At 29.5% G+C, this 19,345-nt stretch overlaps 7 protein-coding genes across 7 annotated transcripts; 5 read left to right on the top strand and 2 right to left on the bottom strand.

The window, feature by feature from the left end:
* The first annotated feature begins 824 nt into the window (after window positions 1-824).
* On the top strand, window positions 825-1,323 carry BX663DRAFT_494898 (uncharacterized protein). Its single transcript, XM_051525563.1, has one exon. The coding sequence runs from the start codon at window positions 872-874 to the stop codon at window positions 1,088-1,090; it is 219 nt and encodes a 72-aa protein (XP_051387106.1). The 5' UTR covers window positions 825-871; the 3' UTR covers window positions 1,091-1,323.
* A 2,758-nt stretch (window positions 1,324-4,081) lies between these two features.
* On the top strand, window positions 4,082-6,085 carry BX663DRAFT_494897 (general substrate transporter). Its single transcript, XM_051525562.1, has 2 exons — window positions 4,082-4,495; window positions 4,559-6,085. The coding sequence occupies exons 1-2, from the start codon at window positions 4,282-4,284 to the stop codon at window positions 5,878-5,880; spliced, it is 1,536 nt and encodes a 511-aa protein (XP_051387105.1). The 5' UTR covers window positions 4,082-4,281; the 3' UTR covers window positions 5,881-6,085.
* Window positions 6,086-7,083: 998 nt separating this feature from the next.
* Window positions 7,084-8,663, top strand: BX663DRAFT_128648 (phosphoadenosine phosphosulfate reductase). The gene is made up of 3 exons (XM_051521533.1): window positions 7,084-7,276; window positions 7,339-7,542; window positions 7,617-8,663. The coding sequence occupies exons 2-3, from the start codon at window positions 7,374-7,376 to the stop codon at window positions 8,315-8,317; spliced, it is 870 nt and encodes a 289-aa protein (XP_051387104.1). The 5' UTR covers window positions 7,084-7,276; window positions 7,339-7,373; the 3' UTR covers window positions 8,318-8,663.
* Window positions 8,501-12,528, bottom strand: BX663DRAFT_528930 (Dos2-interacting transcription regulator of RNA-Pol-II-domain-containing protein; the record flags this gene model as incomplete). Its single annotated transcript, XM_051530204.1, has 15 exons — window positions 8,501-8,806; window positions 8,855-8,940; window positions 9,002-9,074; window positions 9,138-9,412; window positions 9,501-9,820; window positions 9,890-10,124; window positions 10,203-10,432; window positions 10,495-10,720; window positions 10,783-11,266; window positions 11,334-11,522; window positions 11,579-11,813; window positions 11,885-12,017; window positions 12,105-12,167; window positions 12,237-12,332; window positions 12,435-12,528. 15 exons carry the CDS (start codon window positions 12,526-12,528, stop codon window positions 8,501-8,503), a joined length of 3,045 nt encoding a protein of 1,014 aa, XP_051387103.1.
* A 793-nt stretch (window positions 12,529-13,321) lies between these two features.
* BX663DRAFT_465562 (uncharacterized protein) lies at window positions 13,322-15,393 on the top strand. Its single transcript, XM_051524037.1, has 4 exons — window positions 13,322-14,004; window positions 14,148-14,324; window positions 14,448-15,019; window positions 15,125-15,393. Exons 1-4 carry the CDS (start codon window positions 13,524-13,526, stop codon window positions 15,224-15,226), a joined length of 1,332 nt encoding a protein of 443 aa, XP_051387102.1. The 5' UTR covers window positions 13,322-13,523; the 3' UTR covers window positions 15,227-15,393.
* Window positions 15,294-17,421, bottom strand: BX663DRAFT_494882 (uncharacterized protein). The gene is made up of 4 exons (XM_051525561.1): window positions 17,077-17,421; window positions 16,988-17,017; window positions 16,838-16,902; window positions 15,294-16,779 (listed from the first exon to the last, which is right to left on the bottom strand). Exons 1-4 carry the CDS (start codon window positions 17,297-17,299, stop codon window positions 15,628-15,630), a joined length of 1,470 nt encoding a protein of 489 aa, XP_051387101.1. The 5' UTR covers window positions 17,300-17,421; the 3' UTR covers window positions 15,294-15,627.
* A 180-nt stretch (window positions 17,422-17,601) lies between these two features.
* On the top strand, window positions 17,602-18,695 carry BX663DRAFT_494876 (PRELI-like family-domain-containing protein). Its single transcript, XM_051525560.1, has 5 exons — window positions 17,602-17,706; window positions 17,770-17,834; window positions 17,897-18,003; window positions 18,061-18,321; window positions 18,379-18,695. Exons 1-5 carry the CDS (start codon window positions 17,672-17,674, stop codon window positions 18,460-18,462), a joined length of 552 nt encoding a protein of 183 aa, XP_051387100.1. The 5' UTR covers window positions 17,602-17,671; the 3' UTR covers window positions 18,463-18,695.
* Window positions 18,696-19,345: the final 650 nt, after the last annotated feature.

Here is a 19,345-nt window from a genome sequence, read left to right as displayed (position 1 = left end):
TTGTTAAATCAATGACATTCAAATAATATAATGCAAAAAAAAAAAAAAAAAAAAAAAAAATAAAAAAATAAATAAAATAAATAAAATTAAACTTTTATATTTCTTTATTATACTACATTGAGAAAGAGTCCTTTTTTTGTTTGTTTCTTTTTTGGTAATAGTTTAGCAATAAAGACTGATTTACACTAAATTTTAGTCAAGTTTTTCTAGTATTGCTGAATCTGATATTTGACTCTTATTAGTGGGGAGGTTTTTTCTCTTTTAATGATAATAAAAGTAAAATAAAAAAAAAGATTATTATATAATAAGCAGTAATAATAGATTTAGCTGAGGGCAGTAAAGTATTCCTTTTATCAATAATAGACATCTACACTCTCTGCCCCCCCTTCTTCCCTCTTTTTTTTTTTCTTTTTTTTTTCTTTAAAAGGCTATATTATCGTACCTGCAGTTATTAGTTATCCTTAATACGATTATGCAACTCAATGTTTGATGATAACCTAATTTAGTAAGCTTAAAGAGATGAGAACTGTCAATATTTACTGTAAATGTTTAGGAAATTAGTTATCTCGTGTTACACGATCATACATTTTATTGGATTGTAAATACCATTAGTGTAAAAAAAAAAAAAAAGTACAGTAGACTAAAAAGAATATTTCTTTTATTATATGCTTAAAACAAATATCCTTTTTGCTAATTCTATTAGACATGGATATATTGTAAACCAGTAAAAGAGTAAAACATGATGTCATATTGTAAAAAAAAAAAAAATTATATATAAATACTGGTCATTCTTTTATTATATATTTTATACACATATATATTTCTATATATTTATATTTATAGAAATAAGCAAACGAATATTTAACTTTAAATGACCTCTGTACAATCAAGATTTTCTATTAATCAGCAGCGAAATACGCTTTCTGGATTTATGTCAAGAGAGGATGTATTAATACTTGCTCAAAATGAATATGCAAGACAACTACGTAAATTCACCGCAGCTCAATTAAAACAAAAAGTACCGCATTATGTACAAGAACATAGAATTGGAACGAAAGCAATGTCATCTATAAAAGCATCATTACATTAGTCTATATTATTTCTGTAAATATCATAAATCCATCAAGAATCAGCAAGATCCTTCTGTCCCCCCCCTCCTTCTTCCCTCTTTTCTTTTTCTTACACACAGCAGTTGGCTTATATGTATTTATATATATATATTTTCTGATCTGTAATATAAATCTTGTACATGCACAACTTATATTTTATCATGTAAATATAGAAAATTACTAGTAATAATAATAATAGTAGTAGTATTTGTTTGTTTGTTTGTTTTTTAATAAATATATACATATTATAAATAGTAAATTTTATGTCTGCTTTAAATGAATTATATCCTTCTCTTCTATTTTAAAACAGTCTATAATACCTTCTTGAATCATTTTTTCGAAAATTACTTGAAACTCAAGAAATGACTTCAAATATATGAAGAGATTTAAAGGAGTCGAGACTGGGGGGCAGAGGTAGAGAAAGAGAAATGAATCATGATCTCTAAAATAATATTGATATATTAAAAAAATAGGGTGTTTCTTTCATGTATTTATTTTAGTAGATGCATACAAGAATTTCACATGCCGACGCAATACTTCAAATAAAACATGCGATGTATTCAATTATAAATGATGATAATAAAAAGGGCTAGTTTATTAGAGAAATAGTATTTATTTATTTATTTTTCCCTTGATTATCAGACAATATCAATCATGAAGAACTTTATAAGATAGTTCTGAGAATGAGTATTATATCATTAAACAAAAACTATCTTTGATACAACGAGTTGATGTGATGCTGTATCAATCTTCTAGAACATGTAAATGTAGCAAAGTACTTTCTTTTTTCAATGAAGGAGCTTTCTAATAGTTCATCAGTATCTGTTAAATGCATTTTTCTTTATATATAGATTTATCACGTATTATGGAGGACACTATACTATTGTTAACTACAGTAGTGGTTTGAGTACAAACATATAAAACTATTCATTTTAAGGAATCATTTTTAGAGTACGAATCCATAAATATGAAGGAGTTGATAGAATACTAAAAAAAAAAAAATGGATCTTATTTACCTCTAGTGTTGGAATACTACTCAGTCACCGAAATTAAAGAAATAATAGTCATTCTATACTATTGTTCAATACTCAATAATGATCTTGTTAAAAACATCGAAAATATTACCTAATCATAGATCATAAATGAAACAGAAAGCAAACTTATTATTGTAGATCTCTATTACCATTCATATGAATTCTAGAAAGTAATCTTTACCGAAATAATCGATTCTACCATAGTCATTCTATTACTACTACTCCTACTACTATTAATACCAATTGTAATAACTAAAAATTCATGAGTATGAAGAGAAATAAAAGAGATAGTAATACATTCAATTTGTGTAATAAGAAATAATAGTATCCCATTCCTGAGATAATTCGTAATATTAATTGAAAAGAAGGGACTTTTCTCTAACTGTTACACCATTAATTTTAGTTGCTGTATTGAAAACGAATTAAAATTCAAAAAAATACGTGGGGTAAAGTGGAGAAAATAAATAACACTATTTGATCCGCGGCAGTCTGGATAAGTAATAAAATTCAAGAAATGAATGCACTTTACTGTTATCAAAAAAAAAAAAAGCATATAAAATAAACGAAAGACTATTTTATTGATACACAAGAAAACCGACTCATTCAGTTTTGGTAAGAAATAGAATGACCCTGATTATTTGTTACTTGAAGAAAGAAAGAAGAAAAAAAAAAAAAGCCCGCGATTCCTATTTCTCCCAAATTTCTCATGACTAGAAAACAAGTATTTATAATCCAAATTTAGAATAAATCATTATCATAAACGAAAACCCATGTATTCAAAAGACATGCATTCTTCTTAATGAAAAAAAAAGAAGTCTTTTTAATTATTACAATGTTTGTTTATACCTAAGAGAATGAATTTATTAATTCTATGAACTACAAGATCATACCCTTTTTTTTGTTTAAATAAAGCTTCACGTATGTTATTTTTTTGTCATGAAAAAACTGGAAAATAATAAAAACTAGAAATCATTCGAAAAAAAACTTTCATTCTTCCATCGTGTTATAAGAAATACCCTGTAGTAAATAATGGTTGTATGACCCATCTTTGATTTGACCTATGAAAATGACAAAATAATGAAATAATGGTATACACCTGAATTTTTAGCCTTTTTTAAAAAGGACTGTTGTACAATAAAATAAGTGTTCATCAAGAAAGCATTTGTCTATTTCTATAATGAATGAAATTATAGTTATCGTCAAAATAAAGTAGATCATGCTGAATAGTTTAACTTAAAAAAAAAAGGATCATACCTTTCTTATTACTGTTCCAGTTTTACCTGATTTTATAATAAATCATAAAATATGAATAATTTTGACATGCAACTTGAAAAAAAAAAAAGAAAAATAACATCAAGTGATTTTATACCGTAGCTTATTATTTGAGTACAAATTATATAACAACTCCTGTATAGAAGCCTAACATAGTTTTTTTTTTTTTTTTTTTTTTTTTTTTTTTTTTTTTTTAAAAAAAAAAAAAGGACTTTATAGAAATGTGTAGGAATGTTTTTCTATGTATAAAAAAGTCTTTTTTTTTATAAGATCAGCTCTGAATAAGAATACACTTTTATATGAGATTATAAAATCAAAAAAGGAGAATATGAATATATATTATGCATTTAGCTAATCTTAGTCAGCACTCTTTTTATGTACCTATTTTCGTTTAAATAAACTTTATTTATTATATTATGATTTTTTTTTTCGTTTTTTCCTACAAGAACAAAGGAATACAATGATTGGCTTGCAAAAATGTGGAGAAAATGAATCCTCAAGAGTACATATTTGATTGGTAATGGTATAAAACGGGTTACACATCGTCTTCATATTTCAATTTTCCCATTAATTCTTCAGTTGGCTTGTATCCCCTAGATTTAACTATTAATGTAATGGACTCATGGTCGCACTAACTCCACACAGTCGATATAGCTTAAGTTGAATTCTTCTATAAAAGAGAATCAAAAATAAAATAAAATAAAGAGACAAAATATTTTGGTTTCTTTTTCTTATTAACAATAGATATTCTGTTTAACATCCTGCCTTTTTATTAAACATATATAAATCATATAGTTTATAAAAACAAAAAAACAAGGGAAACAAATATACATATACATACATATCTATTTTATCTTTTTAATAGAATGGGATATTCTCTTCAACTTTATACTGTTTGTGCATTTGCAGCCATTGGTGGTTTTTGTTTTGGTTATGATTCTGGTGTCATTTCTGGTGTCTTGACCATGCCACCATTTATTGAAGCTATGACGGGTGGCGAAAAGTACCTTAAAGCGATCCAAACTTCAGTTATTACAGGTTTATTATTAGCTGGTTGTTTCGTTGGTTCTCTTTTTGCTGGTAATTTTTAATTAACTATATATACATGTGTGTATATTAAATTGAATTACTATTATGTTATAGGTCAACTTTGTGAAATAATCTCTCGTAAATATACCATCATTCTTGCCTCGGCTGTTTTTTGTATTGGTGCTGCCGTTCAAACAGCTGCTCAAAACTATGATATGATGATTGCTGGTCGTTTTGTCGCAGGTCTTGGTGTCGGTTCACTTTCAATGGCTGTCCCTGTTTACTTATCTGAACTTGCACCTAAGGAAATTCGTGGTCGTCTCATCTCTCTTCAACAACTAATGATTACAATTGGTCTCATGGTTGCCTTCTGGGTTGGTGCTGGTACTCAATATATTGAGACCAAGGCTGCATACAGGATTCCTCTTGGTATTCAAATCGCTCCTGCCTTTATCCTTGGTGTCGGCTCCATCTTCCTTCCTTTCTCTCCTCGATGGTTAGTTAACAAGGGACGTAATGATGAGGCCTTGGGCGTCCTTGCCCGTCTTCATTCAAAAGGCGATAAGACGGCGCCTCATGTCGTTGCTGAATATGAAGAAATTGTGGCTCAAGTCGAGCATGAACGTACTGTGTCAGTCTCAAGTTATTTCGAACTCCTTAAAGGTACTGTCCGTAGAAGACTCATCTTGGGTGTCCTTATTCAGGTTTTCCAACAATTTACTGGTATCAATTCGATCATGTATTATGCTCCTGTTATTTTCCAACAAGCCGGTATCCCCGGTCGTTCAGCTTCTTTAATTGCCTCTGGTGTCAACGGTGTCCTTAACGTCCTTGCTACCATTCCTCCCATCTTGTATCTCGATCGTCTTGGTCGTCGTGTTGTCTTGATCTCTGGTGCTTGTATCATGGGTGCTGCTATGTTACTCTGTGGTATCGTCATGGGCGCTACAGGTCGTGTCTTTAGAAACGAAGCCTCAGGTCAAATGGAGGTCGATATGTCGGGTAATTCCCATGCCTCCTATTTCTGTATCGTCATGGTTTACGTATTTGTTGCTGGTTTTGCTTATTCATGGGGCCCTGTTGGCTGGGTTTACCCTGCTGAAATCTATCCTCTTTCCATTCGTGCTAAGGGTACCTCTATTACAACCGCTTCCAACTGGCTCATGAACTTTATCATCTCTCTTTTCGTCCCCGTTATGCTTACTACCATTACTTGGGGTACTTATATCTTCTTTGGTTGTTGTTGTGTTGTCATGGCTATCTGTGTTTGGCTCTTTTATCCTGAGACTAAAGGTCATTCTCTTGAAGAAATGGATCTTGTATTCTCTGGTAGTATTCTCGCTTATAAGAGTATGAAGAGAAACAAAAACGTTGTAGTTACTAAAGAACAAACTGATAACGAAAGCGAATTTGTTGATGAGAAGGAACAAGCTTAATTTAAACTCTACATGGAAATGTTGAAAGGAAGAAAGAAGGAAAAAAAAAAAAGAAACATAAAACAAGAGACTGGCTTCTCAATATATCCATCAAGTATTAAACTGTTTCTCCTCTTTATTACTTTTTTTTTTAATACATTTTAAAGACACACTCTAATATATTACTTTATTACTTTTTTTTTTTTTAAAAAAAAAAAAAAGAAAAAAATACAAAAAAAAAAAAAAAAAAAAAATCCATTACCTTATCCCTACTATTATTACTTTCTTTCTTATAAATTAATAAATAAATAAACAAATATACAAATATAAAATAAATTATATAGGATTGTTCTTTTGCTTTTTTTATATATGCTAAACATTGTTAATATCTTGTATGTTCACTATAAAAAAAAAAACACCCATATACATATATGCTGAGACGATCGCATAATATAAGATTCAATGAGCGCATATAAGTTGATATGAACAGAGTTTAGGTTTTCTACTAGATATCATTGTAAAAGTTAACTACGTTTAATAGGGGGTATACAGACAGCCTGTATTATTAGGTTTTGCAAAAATAATATTTATTTGCTTCCAGAAGATAGTAGATACATATTTGTATATATTTATTGGTAACCCTAATTCTTCATATCAATTCTAATGATGAGAGCATCTTTTCTAAATACTAATTGAACATAATAATACCCAATTGTAATAATAATCTTCTTCTTATTGTATACAGTTTACTATGAATTAACTTTTTGTTATATTTCAATAAAACTTTATTTACACCAAATTTCTTGATATTCTTTAGCACTAAAATGCTTTATTATACATCACAGTTTATTTAAAGAGTCGTGTTTAATACAGTTTTTAATTCTTAGTATAATATTAAGCGACATACTCTCTTCCCCTTACTACCTTCTCTTACTAATGATGCATTTATAAGAGGACAACGAACAACAGAGTTTAGAAGATATAATCATAAATCACAGAACCATTTTCATATTTATAATTTATTCCTTTTAGATGCTATCTTCCTGTACTATACTTATATCAGTTGTCATTTGTGGATCCTGTCATCATGTTTTGCTATTTTTTTTTTTTTTTTCGCTTATTGGTGCTTAATTTCAAAGCATAAATACTAATTTTTGTACTATATAAAATCTGAAAAAAAAAAAAAAAAAAAAAAAAAATAGATGGACGCAAATCATAAGAATAGGAAAACAGCAATATGATGAAGATAAATTCGTAATGAATTTTTGTTTTGATTGGGCCAATGTTTGATGCTGAAAAAAAATTTTTTTTTTTTATCTTCGTCTTCTTTCATGCCTTGGACTCTTCTATTGTAGCGAATAACTTGATGAAAAAAGCACGCCATCGATTCCAATTACTATAAATTAGTCTTATAAAAGTAATACATATTCATATTTATTTATTTATTTATTTTTAATAATAATAATAATAATAAAAAAGCCTAGAAAGTTATTTATACACAAATACTTGTAACAATGCCAGTTAGTACAACACAACAATATAATTCTGATTTGACTTTTAATGATAAAGAATATTTGGAAAAAGTCAATAAATATCTATCAGAACTAGAGCCTAAAGAAATTTTAGAATGGGCTATTGATCATTTACCGACTTTATATCAAACAACAGCATTTGGTTTGTCAGGTATTTAAATGAAAGATAAAAAAAAGAAAAAGACATACCAACTTGTTATTAACTTGTATATACGTATCCAAAAGGCCTTGTTGCTTTAGATATGATCAATAAGATCAGCATAGATAGAGGGAAATCTCACCTTGTCCCACTTATTTTTTTGGACACCTTGTATCATTTTGATGAAACTCTAGAACTTGCAAAGAGATGCGAGCAAACATACGGTGTCAGTCTTAAAGTCTATAAACCAATGGAAGCAGAGACTAAAGAAGAATTTGAGCATCAATATGGCAGTCAACTTTGGGAAACAGATGAAGATGCATATGATTATCTTGTTAAGGTAGAGCCTGCTCATCGAGCCTACAGGGAACTGAAGGTCAAATCGATCATTACAGGTCGTCGTCGTAGCCAAAAGGGTGAACGAAGTGAGATCCCTGTCATTGAAGTAGACAGTACAGGTCTCATCAAATTAAACCCTCTCGCATTTTGGGATTTTCAACGCGTATGGACTTATATTCGCGCAAATGAAGTCCCCTATAATCTTTTAATTGATCAAGGGTATCGATCGATTGGTGACTGGCATTCAACAAGGAAGCCGAATAGTAGTAGTCATGATGATGAACGTAGTGGTCGTTGGTCTGGCAAAGGGAAATCAGAATGTGGTTTACATAAAGATTATTTTCAAATGCGTGCTGCTTTCTTGGCTTCGAAAAAGAAACGTGAACAACAAAAGAAACTCGTTCATGAATTATCAGATAGTCTTTCAAATGTAGCTATCTCATCATAAAGCCTTTGTTTAGTTATATAACGTACATACATACATACATACATCTATTTATTTCATAATTATGCATAATATAAGCTTTTCTTCATCTCACTATATATGTGTATATATGTGTATATCTTTTTTTTTTCTAATTTACTATACGTATACACAAATATCTTTTTCTTTTTTATTTTAACATGTTATCTAATTTATTACTGTGTACCATTGAGATCGGCATTCTACTGCTTCTTTTCTTACAATTCGCTTCTTATCATCTAATGATGTCCTGAGCTCTCTAATAACATAATTAACATGAGGTTTAAGGATATCCTTAGCGATTGAACCAGGAAACTCGGCAAGACAAGCAAGAGCGCCGACACGTACACGAATTGGATTATTAGCAGTTTCTTGCAACAAGGCTAATAAAGAAGGTAAAATGGTTCTAACCTGTGGTGCTACAACATTAGAAGCCTCTGCAACTGCTAATTTGAAGGTGGCTAACGTTGATACCTTCAAATCAGCATCAGGTAGACTTAATGATTGAATTAAAAGTGGAACAAGGGGAGGTAACTCGTTCAATAAAATTTGCTTTGGGACATTTTTTAATACATAAGAAAGTGCAATTAAATAATTTGGCTTGATATCTAATATAAAATAACATAAGAACTTTCTGTACTATTTTTTTTTCCGAAAATTAAAACTTACTGTCTGCTGCCGAACGGAAGCCATCGATCAGTTTAGGCAAACAAAATGCAAAGAATCTTTGCTTGAACAAAATCTATAATCAGTTGTAATATTTGTAAGTGTCAAGTTAATTTTCTATGAAAAAAAAAATACTTACGGAAGTTGTAGCAAATGTATTTTTGTTTAATGCAAGTTTATCGTCACCAATCAAGATGTCAAAACCTTGAGGAACATGTATGCTAGTTGGGTTATCAGCACACCATTCAATCACTTTATTGGTCAATTCGTATCCCATAGCATGTGTACGTAAGATAAGCGCTTTAGCTATCCATAAATAGACCATTAAAGCATATTTACTATTTGGAGCTTGTTGTGTGATTATGCTTTCTAACATTATTGTGGTAGTTTTAACATATTCAATTAAGGCCGAATCTAAAATAAATAAATAAATTAAATATATGCATTTATATCTACATGTACTCGTATGCTCCAGTAAAAAAAAAAAAAAAAAAAAACTTACTATCTTTCCATTTATTAATCAAAGAACCAATCATCCTTGAACCACAATTGGCTTGAATAACATTATCCGTGCTTAATACCAATTGAACCATTTCGTTCAGATAATTTTCTAGATTTGAAACAGGCAAATTCACATCTTTTCTTAAACAGCAGACAATAGCAGCAAAGAGTAAGCAAACCTTTTTTTGTTTTTCATTTCTTAAAGGTGATGAAGAAGGGTTAAGAGGCTGGAATTCTTGTGTTGAGGAAATAATATCAAATTCAGATAACTGACCCTCAACAAATAATTTGTAAGCTTTATCTATATAAGCCTTTTGGGCCCTATATATACGTATGAATTACTAATCTCTTTATATATATATATATATATATTGTCATATTTTTACTTACTCGCTATTTAATTTCGAGAAAACCGTAATTGTGATTAACGCTAATGTTTCCATAACATCATAATCTAATATAAGGTTATCTTCTGAACAAAGAGAAGCCTCTATTGCTTTAGTAATAAAGTGAGATACTAGAGTATCAATGCTTCCTATTATATCATCATGCTTTTTCGCAGATTTTGTATTAAGAATACTCAAGATACATTGAGCTATAGCGAGTGCATATGAAGCATTTGTGTCTATTTGAAATAATCCCGGAGGGGAAAAGAAAATATAAATATAAAATAAAATAACACATGCTATTTTATAGAACAAACCTTTTTCACAAACATGATCAAATTTTTGGATTAATAGAGGCATTGCTTGTTTGTAAATCGCAGCTACAGGTGCCAAAACTTCTAATGCATGAAGAATATATAAATAAGCCTTAGAACTAAGATTTGTCGTAGTATCAGGAAGTCGATTTACTAAAGATAGTATAGTGATTTCATTAACATATTTGCTATTAATATGTGAAGTGACACTTAGAGCATTAAGTGCCGCAGAACTATAATATACAGTTAGGATAAATACACATATTTCTTTTTAAATATATATAATATACTTTACCGTAGTTCTTCGTCTTGTTCATCTAATAAGATACTATTGATAGATTGAATAGCAATACCCACTTCATTTTCCTCTAAAAATCTTTTTGATATAATCATCAACTTTAATCCTGTTAATCCAGAAAGCCGTAAAAGATTATATTCATTTGATGCTTTTAATGAAGATTCAAAAATCGCAAAAAATTGATCTTTATACTGAATTAAAGGCGAAGTAAAGTTATCATCTACTAAAAGTACATTATAATTAATATCTTTGGCCTTTTTCTCCTCTATTCATATTTATACAAACCTTTTTCGATTTCATCGTCTGTTCCATAAAGTGTCTTACAAGCCTCCAAAAGATCAATTATAATATCCACGTTTGCCTTTTTTAATATAGCAACACTTGTTTCACGGTATTGCTTTAAAACTAGCGGAATAATAATATTTACAATATAATGACAAGAGTGATCAGAAGCTGATGCAGTAGCTCTTAGAATACGGCCAGTTTGCTTTGAATCCTTCATGTCAGGATCTTTTAAGTTTGTAGTACATTCTTCAATCAAAGGCTGTAATGCTTTTTCTACAGGATCTGATTCTGATGTGCTCAAACCAGTAGTATTTAATGCATTTACAACAGCATGAATAGCCTTTAAAGCAGCGTCTTCTAAAGAGGGTTCAACAGCCTGGAACACTTCCAACTTAAGACTACTAAAGATTCCATCAATATGAGGTAATATAGCGGCCGCTCCATATACAGGCGCACAGGCAGCCAAAGTCTCCATTGAATCTTTCTATAAAGTGTTTAATTATATGAGTCCTATTTCCTTTTCTTTTCTTTATTCTTATTCTAAACTATACCTTTGCACTACCAGCAGTAGATGATAGCTTTTCCAAAATTAAAGGTAAAGCGAACTTTGCAAATAATGGAGAGGAAGATATACATTCTCTAAGACTGATCTTTAAGTCTTCTGCTGTGATGCCATATGGATCATCAGGGGGTGGTTTAAAGGTGATTGGAAAGTAACAACATGTAACTTCAAATATATCCTATTACAAATGTGTTTAATCACATTGATGCCATTAGTTCGTATTTCCATTATTACCTCTACATGAGCTGAAATATCAAAACTATTCACAATATTCTTCATAATTTGAAAAGCAATTAACAAATTTCTAGGATCTTTTTCACCATCTAACTTTTGAGTAAACCCATATACAAACTCATTATTGATAGATCTTAAGGCGTTAACATGGCGATTAATTAAATTACTGTAAATGTTATAAACTGAGTATCTCACTGCTTGAGGAAATTGCTGCATGTCAACTTTTTGTGCAATTCTAATTTGTTTTTTTTTTAACTATTATTAATAACGTATATATACAAGCTCTTCCAGATTCCTTATATTAACCTTTTTGAAACAAATACAGCATTCTTATCAGTAAAGTTGGAATAAGTTGTTAATGCCACAAGCCCTTGCAATAGATTTTGTACACAAGTCTTATCAGTTAATCTTTCACAATAAAAATCAACAAGGACAGATACTTGAATATATAAATTATAATGTTAATTAAGTCTCTCTCTCTCTCTCTCTCTTTTTTTTTTTTTTTCATTATAACACATTGTTTTACCAGCTGATTCATTGATAACATCGTGTTCACAATCGGTCAAGGTAATCGATAAAAGTCCAGTCGCTAAATGAATTTGGTAACATGTAAGATCATGTGTATTAGTCATGAATATAAAAGAGCTCTATTACTAACCTTTAGCACGAATAAATTCATCTTCATTTGTAAGATGTTCTCCTAAACATTGTATCAAATGCAACAAGTTATCTTGAGCAGATCCTTCATTGATGACTTTTAATGGAAGTGTATGTTATATTAATAAAAGACAAGTATTTTTTTTTATGTTAGTGTTTCTGTCAAGTTCTGCATAACTTTAAATCAATATCTATATACTTTGAACTAAGTTTTTAGCTGATTCTATGGCTTCTGCAGAATTTATATCTGCTGTAATCATATATTTTGTCACTTCTTTCTCCAAACTATTCATATTAAACAAAGAAGTAATTGATGACTAATTTCTCGATCTGGAAAAAAAAAATAGTATTAAAGCCTTTTTGTAGGGGAAATTAACAGTCACCTGCCAAAGATTTGATAAAATGTTACACATTATTCAGAAACATATTTAGTAAAATGCAAAATGAGTATATTACAGATATATTACATATTCATGATATTTATAAATCTAAAGTCTACATTAAAGTGAAGTTAAGCTATATAATATACAATCACTTGCGGCTGTAAGTAATAATGCGCAGTTTATATATACATGTATATATGTGTATATATAAAAGATATTCTCTCTTCTTTGAAAGAATAGTATTATTTAAACATGTTTTTATAAATATTTTTATATATAAAGTTACTTAGATGGATTATAATTTCATGTTTGTGTTATGTTATTATTGTTTTAAGGAGAAGAAAGTTTCTTTTAAAGTTGGCATTTCTTGCTTTTTTTTTTTTTTTTTTTTTGTGTGCCCTTCATATTACGCCCCCCCTTACTTTGTCAGACCTCTCCCATCTTCTCCCTTCTCTTAAAAATAAAAAGAAAGAAGAAGATAGATTTTTTAAAAAAAAATAAAATAAAAAAGAATAAAAAAGTATTATAAAATAAATACATCCGATAACATTAATCAGATCGGTATTTTCAAACTTAAAGAATTAAAGAAGAAAGCTGAAATGTGAAAACAGTATTTTTTTTTTTTCCTCTCTCTTTCTCCCCCTAATAAAATAGATACACAGACTATGATAATTTTTTTTTTCTCTTTACATGTATAAATATGATTTAACCCGCTTATCAAAATAAGAAAAAAATTAATAATAATTATTCATTCTTTTCTTTCTTTACTTTATTACAAAATATTATTTAATTTAATTGATACTTGTATACAAGTACAATTTTAACTACTTTTTACAATCTATAAAAAAATATATATATTACATATTACTTTACTTTCAATCATTATAAATAATAACTATACTAATATGGCTCCATATAATCAGAATGATTTCTTACTTAGTCTCGGCTCTGTACGTGAAAGATGTTTTAAAGTACATGAAGCGGCTACACGCAATAGGTTGAAACATTTTGATATTGATCAATCAAAGTTGGAAGAAATGGTTCAATTTGTTGTATCTATTATTAAACGAGATTATGATAATCCTTCTGATATCCCTCTTTATGGTCGTTGGCGCCACTTTGATATAGGTGGAAGACGCCGTCTTGATAATCTAATCCAAACTTGGGCTAGTGTTGGTCAAGATACAATAGAGCAAACAAGAAAACTAATTGATATATTGGTTATTGCATGTCTTATGGATATGAAGCCATGTCAAGCTTGGTCTTATACTGAACATTCTACAGGTAGAGTGTTCAAAAGAAAGGATGGTATTGCTATTGCTATATTGGATATGTTCATAAAAGGCTTTTTTTCAAATGATCCAGCTCAGCCTCATCGAGTTGACTGTAAGTACTACACATAAAATGATGTATATATAGACACACATACACACACACATATATATATATATATACATATATGTATATATATCATTTTTTTTCTACATGTTATATATACATATATATTTATATTTATACATACTACACAGCTGAGGCGTTATTGAATCTTTCATTTGATACACTCTGTAAAGAACTTCAATTCAATGATGATAATTCATTCGTTGATATTGAGGTAAGATTTGAAGCTCTGAAAAATCTTGGATCTGTATTACAAAATAGAACAGACTATTTTGGTAATAATATAAGACGTCCCGGAAACCTAATAGGTAAATAAATAAATAAATGAAAAAGTATAAAAAAAAAAAATGCACAAATACAAAAATAACAAGTAGTATAGTTGTTTGATTTTTTTTTTTCGAAAACTCCTGAAATTGATAATATTTATTTAGACTATTTACTCGATCATCCTACTACAATTAAAACCAAAAAGGGACCATTAATTAGTATTGAGACATTGTGGCCTGTTGTTCAAGAGATGGGCGAATTATGGGCTGCTGAAGAAAACAGAGGTGGTACAAGTGGATTAGGTGACGTTTGGCCTTGTACAGCTATACATGATGATAGTAATCTTGTCTCATTTCATAAGCTCTCTCAATGGATTATCTATTCCGTGATTGAGCCTATGGAAAAATTACTTGGAGCAACCATTGAAGGCACTGATCTGTTAACACCCCTTCCTGATTACTGTAATGGTGGCTTCCTTATCGATACTGGTTTTCTGACTTTAAAGCCTGTCGATTACGAACGTGGTATTAAAAATTATCAAGCCAATTCTCTTTTGCCTTATCAGCCCAAGGTTGAGGTGGCCCCGATGTTTGATATGTCGGACCCAGTCGTGACTGAATGGCGTGCATTGACTGTAGCCTATTTGGATTTGATAGCTGATCGTGTTCGTCAAACGTTGAGATTAAGTAAAAAATTTCTTTCTTTAAGTCAGCTTATTCAAGGGGGAACATGGAGTGTAAGTTACACTTAAACACATTAACTTTGTATACATGTATTGTTTTAAACTGAAAGTTTTCTATCTATGTATGTGTATATACATATATATATAAAAAAAAAATAGGCAGGAAGAGAATTAGCAGAGATTTCTCGACCAAATACTCATGAGCCCCCCATTGTAATCAAAGTAAGATATATATCTTTTCTTTTTGGGAAAATTGGATAATAATTTATTTACTTTCTCTCTCTTCAATTATAGGTAGATAAGAGGGTTATTTACTAATAGCTATTCCTTTTGATTTATGTAATATTATGCAATATTTAATTTCGTTTTTTTTTTTTTATAAATACATATTTGTATAATAATAAAAATCGAAAATAATATAGCCTTTCTATTATTATTATTATTTCTTACTTTAGATATTGTCAACTATTAAATGAGCATTTATAAACATATTGTTATTTGTCTTAGTAATAATAATGATGAAAGTTATAGGAAAATTCAAAATACATGTAATGCTATTAAAAAAAAAGAAAAAATACATAGGTGTATGTATGTGTATATGTATATGTATATCTGTATATGATTGATTATATGAAGAAGATGAAAAAAGGGGGAGTCTTTTTTTAATGACTTAAAAATTTGACAAAGGCATCTACTTCGTGATCGGTAAGCGGATAAGCACCACTACTGCATTGCGCTTTCTTTTTAAGGTCATCACATAAACCATCCAAATCGAAATCAGGACATTTTTCTTTAATTTCTTGATGTATTTGGTGTACATATTTGCCTTCTTCTTGTCCTTTCTTTATTTGTTGAATCAGTAATTGTTTCTTCTCAGATGTAAGATTAAGACGACGAGTAGTAGGTGTTTCCGGAAGCCCGAACTGGGTATTAAGCGATAATGATACATTATTATTATTATTATTATTATTATCATTTATGTTGGTATTAAAATTAAATAAATCCTCATTGGCACCAAATAATGCTGATAAGTCTTCATTCGTAAATAAAAAGTTATCATTCGTATTATTTGCAGGTAGAGTATAACTGGTAAAGAGATCATCTTTGCCGTGGAAAAGATCACCTGTAGGGAAATTATTGACAGTAGTAAGCCCATTGCCAATACCATCTGTAACATCGGTAACAGCTAAAAAGTCTAATGCATTAGAAGCCATAGGAGGTTGTATCAAGCCAAATTGAATTGGTTCTGGTGAAAAAAGAGGATTAGATGTAATAGGTGTATCTGCACTTGTAGAATCATCTTCATGAGTTTGATTATTTGTGTCTGGTGAATGTTGTTCAGTAGAAGAGCTATTATCTTCACCACTATAGCTATTTGAACTGCTCATACTACTTCCACTTGTTGTCATTGGATATAGATTATTCAAATCATCATAATTTATATCCGAAGAAGTATTATTCGAAGAAACAGTAATAGGAGTGCTAGGGATACCAGAAGGAGTCCCTGCAGTCATAGTAGTATTAGTGATGGGCAATGTAGAAGTTAGCATTTTATTAATAGAGCCAGATATAGGAAACTCAAAAGTAAATTGTGCTCCTTTGAGAGCATAATTTTCCTCCTGAAGCCTCTTCAATTGCTCTCTTAATTGTTGATTTTCTTTTATTAAATCTTCATTTTTTGTTGCATTTAGAGCCTCTAATTCTTCAATACGTGCCTGTAACTCAGCTAAATGCTTTTCTTTACGATCTCTGAATGCACGTTGAGCAGCTCTATTTTGAGCTTTTCTTTTTTGTTTAGGATCAAGTGGGACATCCTGCGCCACAAAAAAATGAATATGTATATGTGTGAATATATTATATTGCACTACTTACAGGAATCTCGGAATTATCTATCGGTTTACGACCCACTCGTTTTGGAGTAGTTGATGTTTGCTCATCTAATATAAACAAGAGATAAATTAACTTGCATTTAACTTCTTCTTTGACTTTTTTTTTTTCTTTTCTTTTTTTTTTTTTTTTTACCTTTATCAAGTTCTCTTTTTGAATGAATTGCTGTAAAATAGATAAAAGTCAGCAGCATATATTTGCAAATTATAACAAAAAAATAATACCATTTATAGTTGATTTATCTGGTAAAGCTTTCTTTGTTGACTCATTTTGAATGGAGGGAGGAGCTTTTTCTTTATTGTTTCTTGTATTTAGTTGTTCAAAGTCATCGATTTTCAACTGGTGACTGACAATGGCTGCATTTAATAATTCCAGTGCTGAATCATTCAAATTAAGTTGAAGTACATCAGAAGAAGTTGTATTGGGATTGGTATTTATGGATGACATTTTGTTTTGTTTTTTTTAAAATATATATATATATATATTTATATTCGTATATACAGTCAAATAATAATAATGAAAAAAGATAAAAGAAAAAAGTTCATGTTTCAGTAAACTGCTGAATAATGTATACTTGAATAAATCGAGAACAGAAGACACGAAGCCAATAGCTAATCAGATATTTTTCCCGAAACAAACAGTCACAAACCAATAATATTCTAATTTACTATTTGTTTAGTCTCAACCCTTGCTGTCATTGCTACCAATGAATTACGAGAAGAAATAAATGTAAACCACCTCATTTTCCCCTCATTTTTTTTTTATTTTTATTTTTTTTATTTTCTACTATATTCTTACATTTACTTCTATACATTAAATATGGTTAAATTTTACCAACATTTATTTAAATATGAGTACTTTATGAGAAAAAAAAAAAAAGCTTATTAATCAGAAAGGACTAACATTCATTGTTATAGTTATCCTTGGCAAAATGTAACTCTTGCTTTCTGGTTAAGATATCCTAATCCATTTGCTTCACATGGTAATTTTAAAATATTTATATGAGTTGTCTGTTTAAATATTAATACTGTTGTTTTTGAATAGTCCTTGCTGTAGATGTTTTGGATCGTTATGTGGATGAGAATGGGGTTTTAAAAACAACAAGACTTGTGTTGAAGAAAGGAAAGGCACCTAAATGGTTTCCTGATCATGTAAATTATAGATATACATTACAACATAAAAAAGCTAAATAACCATTTTTAAATTAGTTTCTTAAAAACTCGGAAGCATTTATTATTGAAGAATCAGAAGTTGATCCGAAAAATAAAACAATGGTTACTCGTACAAAAAACTTGAATCATGTTCGTATAATGCAAATTGTTGAAACACAAACTTTTAAACAAGACGAACAAAATCCAGAATGGACTTCATGCAAAACTGAAGCTCGTATTATCTCCAAATTTGGTTGGGGAATGACTGGTCGTATTGAAGGATTTGGTCAAAGTAGCTTCATAGCTAATGCAGCAAAGGTAAAAATAATAAGGTTATGACATCAAGTTTATAACAGAATACTTTATTTTATCTAGGCTCGTAAAGGAATGCAACATATATTACAAATGATTCGTGAAAAGCAATCCTCAAACCGTGTTCCTTTCTTAAATTCTGCCTAAGTTATATATCTATATTTATGACCATTTTCCTTTTATCAACTGTTTAGTAGCACTATATCATGCCCCTTTTAAATTAACTCCTCTCTTTTTTTCTTGAAACACGCCATATATTTTAAATTCTCGAAAATTCTTTATAGGTATTTTACAAGGACCCTATTATTGAATCTATTGTATATAATGTCCTTCTTTATACAAAATGTAATAATAATAAAAAGAATGTGTTATGCTTATTATTTATTCGACTACCGAAATCATTAAAAAAAAAGAAAAATGAACTCATCGTAACACAAAGTCGGGAAAAAAAATACAGAAGTTCAAACTATCATATTTTATGATTATCAAGTTTCACTGCCTGGTCAATAATGTCTTCTTGATTGGCTACCTTTTCTTCCCCTTCATCACGAAATGTGTCATAACCCTTTTTTTTTGCCCTTGATCCCAAAGAATTTTTTGTTTTGTTTTGTTTAAGTATCTTCCTATTTCCATTGATAAACTAACATAGGCAATTCTAGTTTAATTGTGCTTTTTATTAAGAAATTATTATTTAAATATTTTATTGGTTTTCATTTTATCAATTCAACTTGGCTGAGAATTAAATAGATTTAAGCTTTGTTATGTGGAAAATCGAAAGATTGCTTATTCGTTTCCATGTGTTAAAAAAAAAACTAGTAATGCAAGGTAATTTCTGCATGCACTAAAATAATATCTCACTTCAATATTACGTAAAAAAAAAAAGGCAAGGACTTGAAATGTATCCCTCTAGACTGTTGTATATTCTTATCTTATTCATTTGCTTTATATACACTCTATGTCTAGCTTCTGTATACAAAATAGTACATTTTAGTTTATCCTTTACATTTTCCTTTTTTTTTTCTTTTCAAAA

The sequence above is a fragment of the Cokeromyces recurvatus genome, assembly GCF_025118155.1.
Source record: "Cokeromyces recurvatus strain NRRL 2243 chromosome Unknown BX663scaffold_2, whole genome shotgun sequence".
In the NCBI taxonomy this organism is placed as follows: domain Eukaryota; kingdom Fungi; phylum Mucoromycota; class Mucoromycetes; order Mucorales; family Mucoraceae; genus Cokeromyces; species Cokeromyces recurvatus.
Note: the sequence above shows the minus strand (reverse complement) of the source record. Positions and strands in the feature narration are given on the sequence as shown.

Excerpts from the sequence above, each read along its gene's own strand:
- BX663DRAFT_494876 (XM_051525560.1), top strand. The coding sequence starts at position 17,672 with ATGGTTAAATTTTACCAACATTTATTTAAATATGA. Across the intron at positions 17,835-17,896 it reads TAATCCATTTGCTTCACATG|TCCTTGCTGTAGATGTTTTG; the intron begins GTAATTTTAAAA and ends GTTTTTGAATAG. Across the intron at positions 18,322-18,378 it reads TCATAGCTAATGCAGCAAAG|GCTCGTAAAGGAATGCAACA; the intron begins GTAAAAATAATA and ends TATTTTATCTAG.
- BX663DRAFT_494898 (XM_051525563.1), top strand. The coding sequence starts at position 872 with ATGACCTCTGTACAATCAAGATTTTCTATTAATCAGCAGCGAAATACG.
- BX663DRAFT_494882 (XM_051525561.1), bottom strand. The coding sequence starts at position 17,299 with ATGTCATCCATAAATACCAATCCCAATACAACTTCTTCTGATGTACTT. Across the intron at positions 17,018-17,076 it reads AGATAAATCAACTATAAATG|CAATTCATTCAAAAAGAGAA; the intron begins GTATTATTTTTT and ends TCTATTTTACAG. Across the intron at positions 16,903-16,987 it reads AAAAAGAGAACTTGATAAAG|ATGAGCAAACATCAACTACT; the intron begins GTAAAAAAAAAA and ends TGTTTATATTAG.
- BX663DRAFT_128648 (XM_051521533.1), top strand. The coding sequence starts at position 7,374 with ATGCCAGTTAGTACAACACAACAATATAATTCTGATTTGACTTTTAAT. Across the intron at positions 7,543-7,616 it reads AACAGCATTTGGTTTGTCAG|GCCTTGTTGCTTTAGATATG; the intron begins GTATTTAAATGA and ends CGTATCCAAAAG.
- BX663DRAFT_494897 (XM_051525562.1), top strand. The coding sequence starts at position 4,282 with ATGGGATATTCTCTTCAACTTTATACTGTTTGTGCATTTGCAGCCATT. Across the intron at positions 4,496-4,558 it reads CGTTGGTTCTCTTTTTGCTG|GTCAACTTTGTGAAATAATC; the intron begins GTAATTTTTAAT and ends ATTATGTTATAG.
- BX663DRAFT_465562 (XM_051524037.1), top strand. The coding sequence starts at position 13,524 with ATGGCTCCATATAATCAGAATGATTTCTTACTTAGTCTCGGCTCTGTA. Across the intron at positions 14,005-14,147 it reads TCAGCCTCATCGAGTTGACT|CTGAGGCGTTATTGAATCTT; the intron begins GTAAGTACTACA and ends CATACTACACAG. Across the intron at positions 15,020-15,124 it reads TTCAAGGGGGAACATGGAGT|GCAGGAAGAGAATTAGCAGA; the intron begins GTAAGTTACACT and ends AAAAAAAAATAG.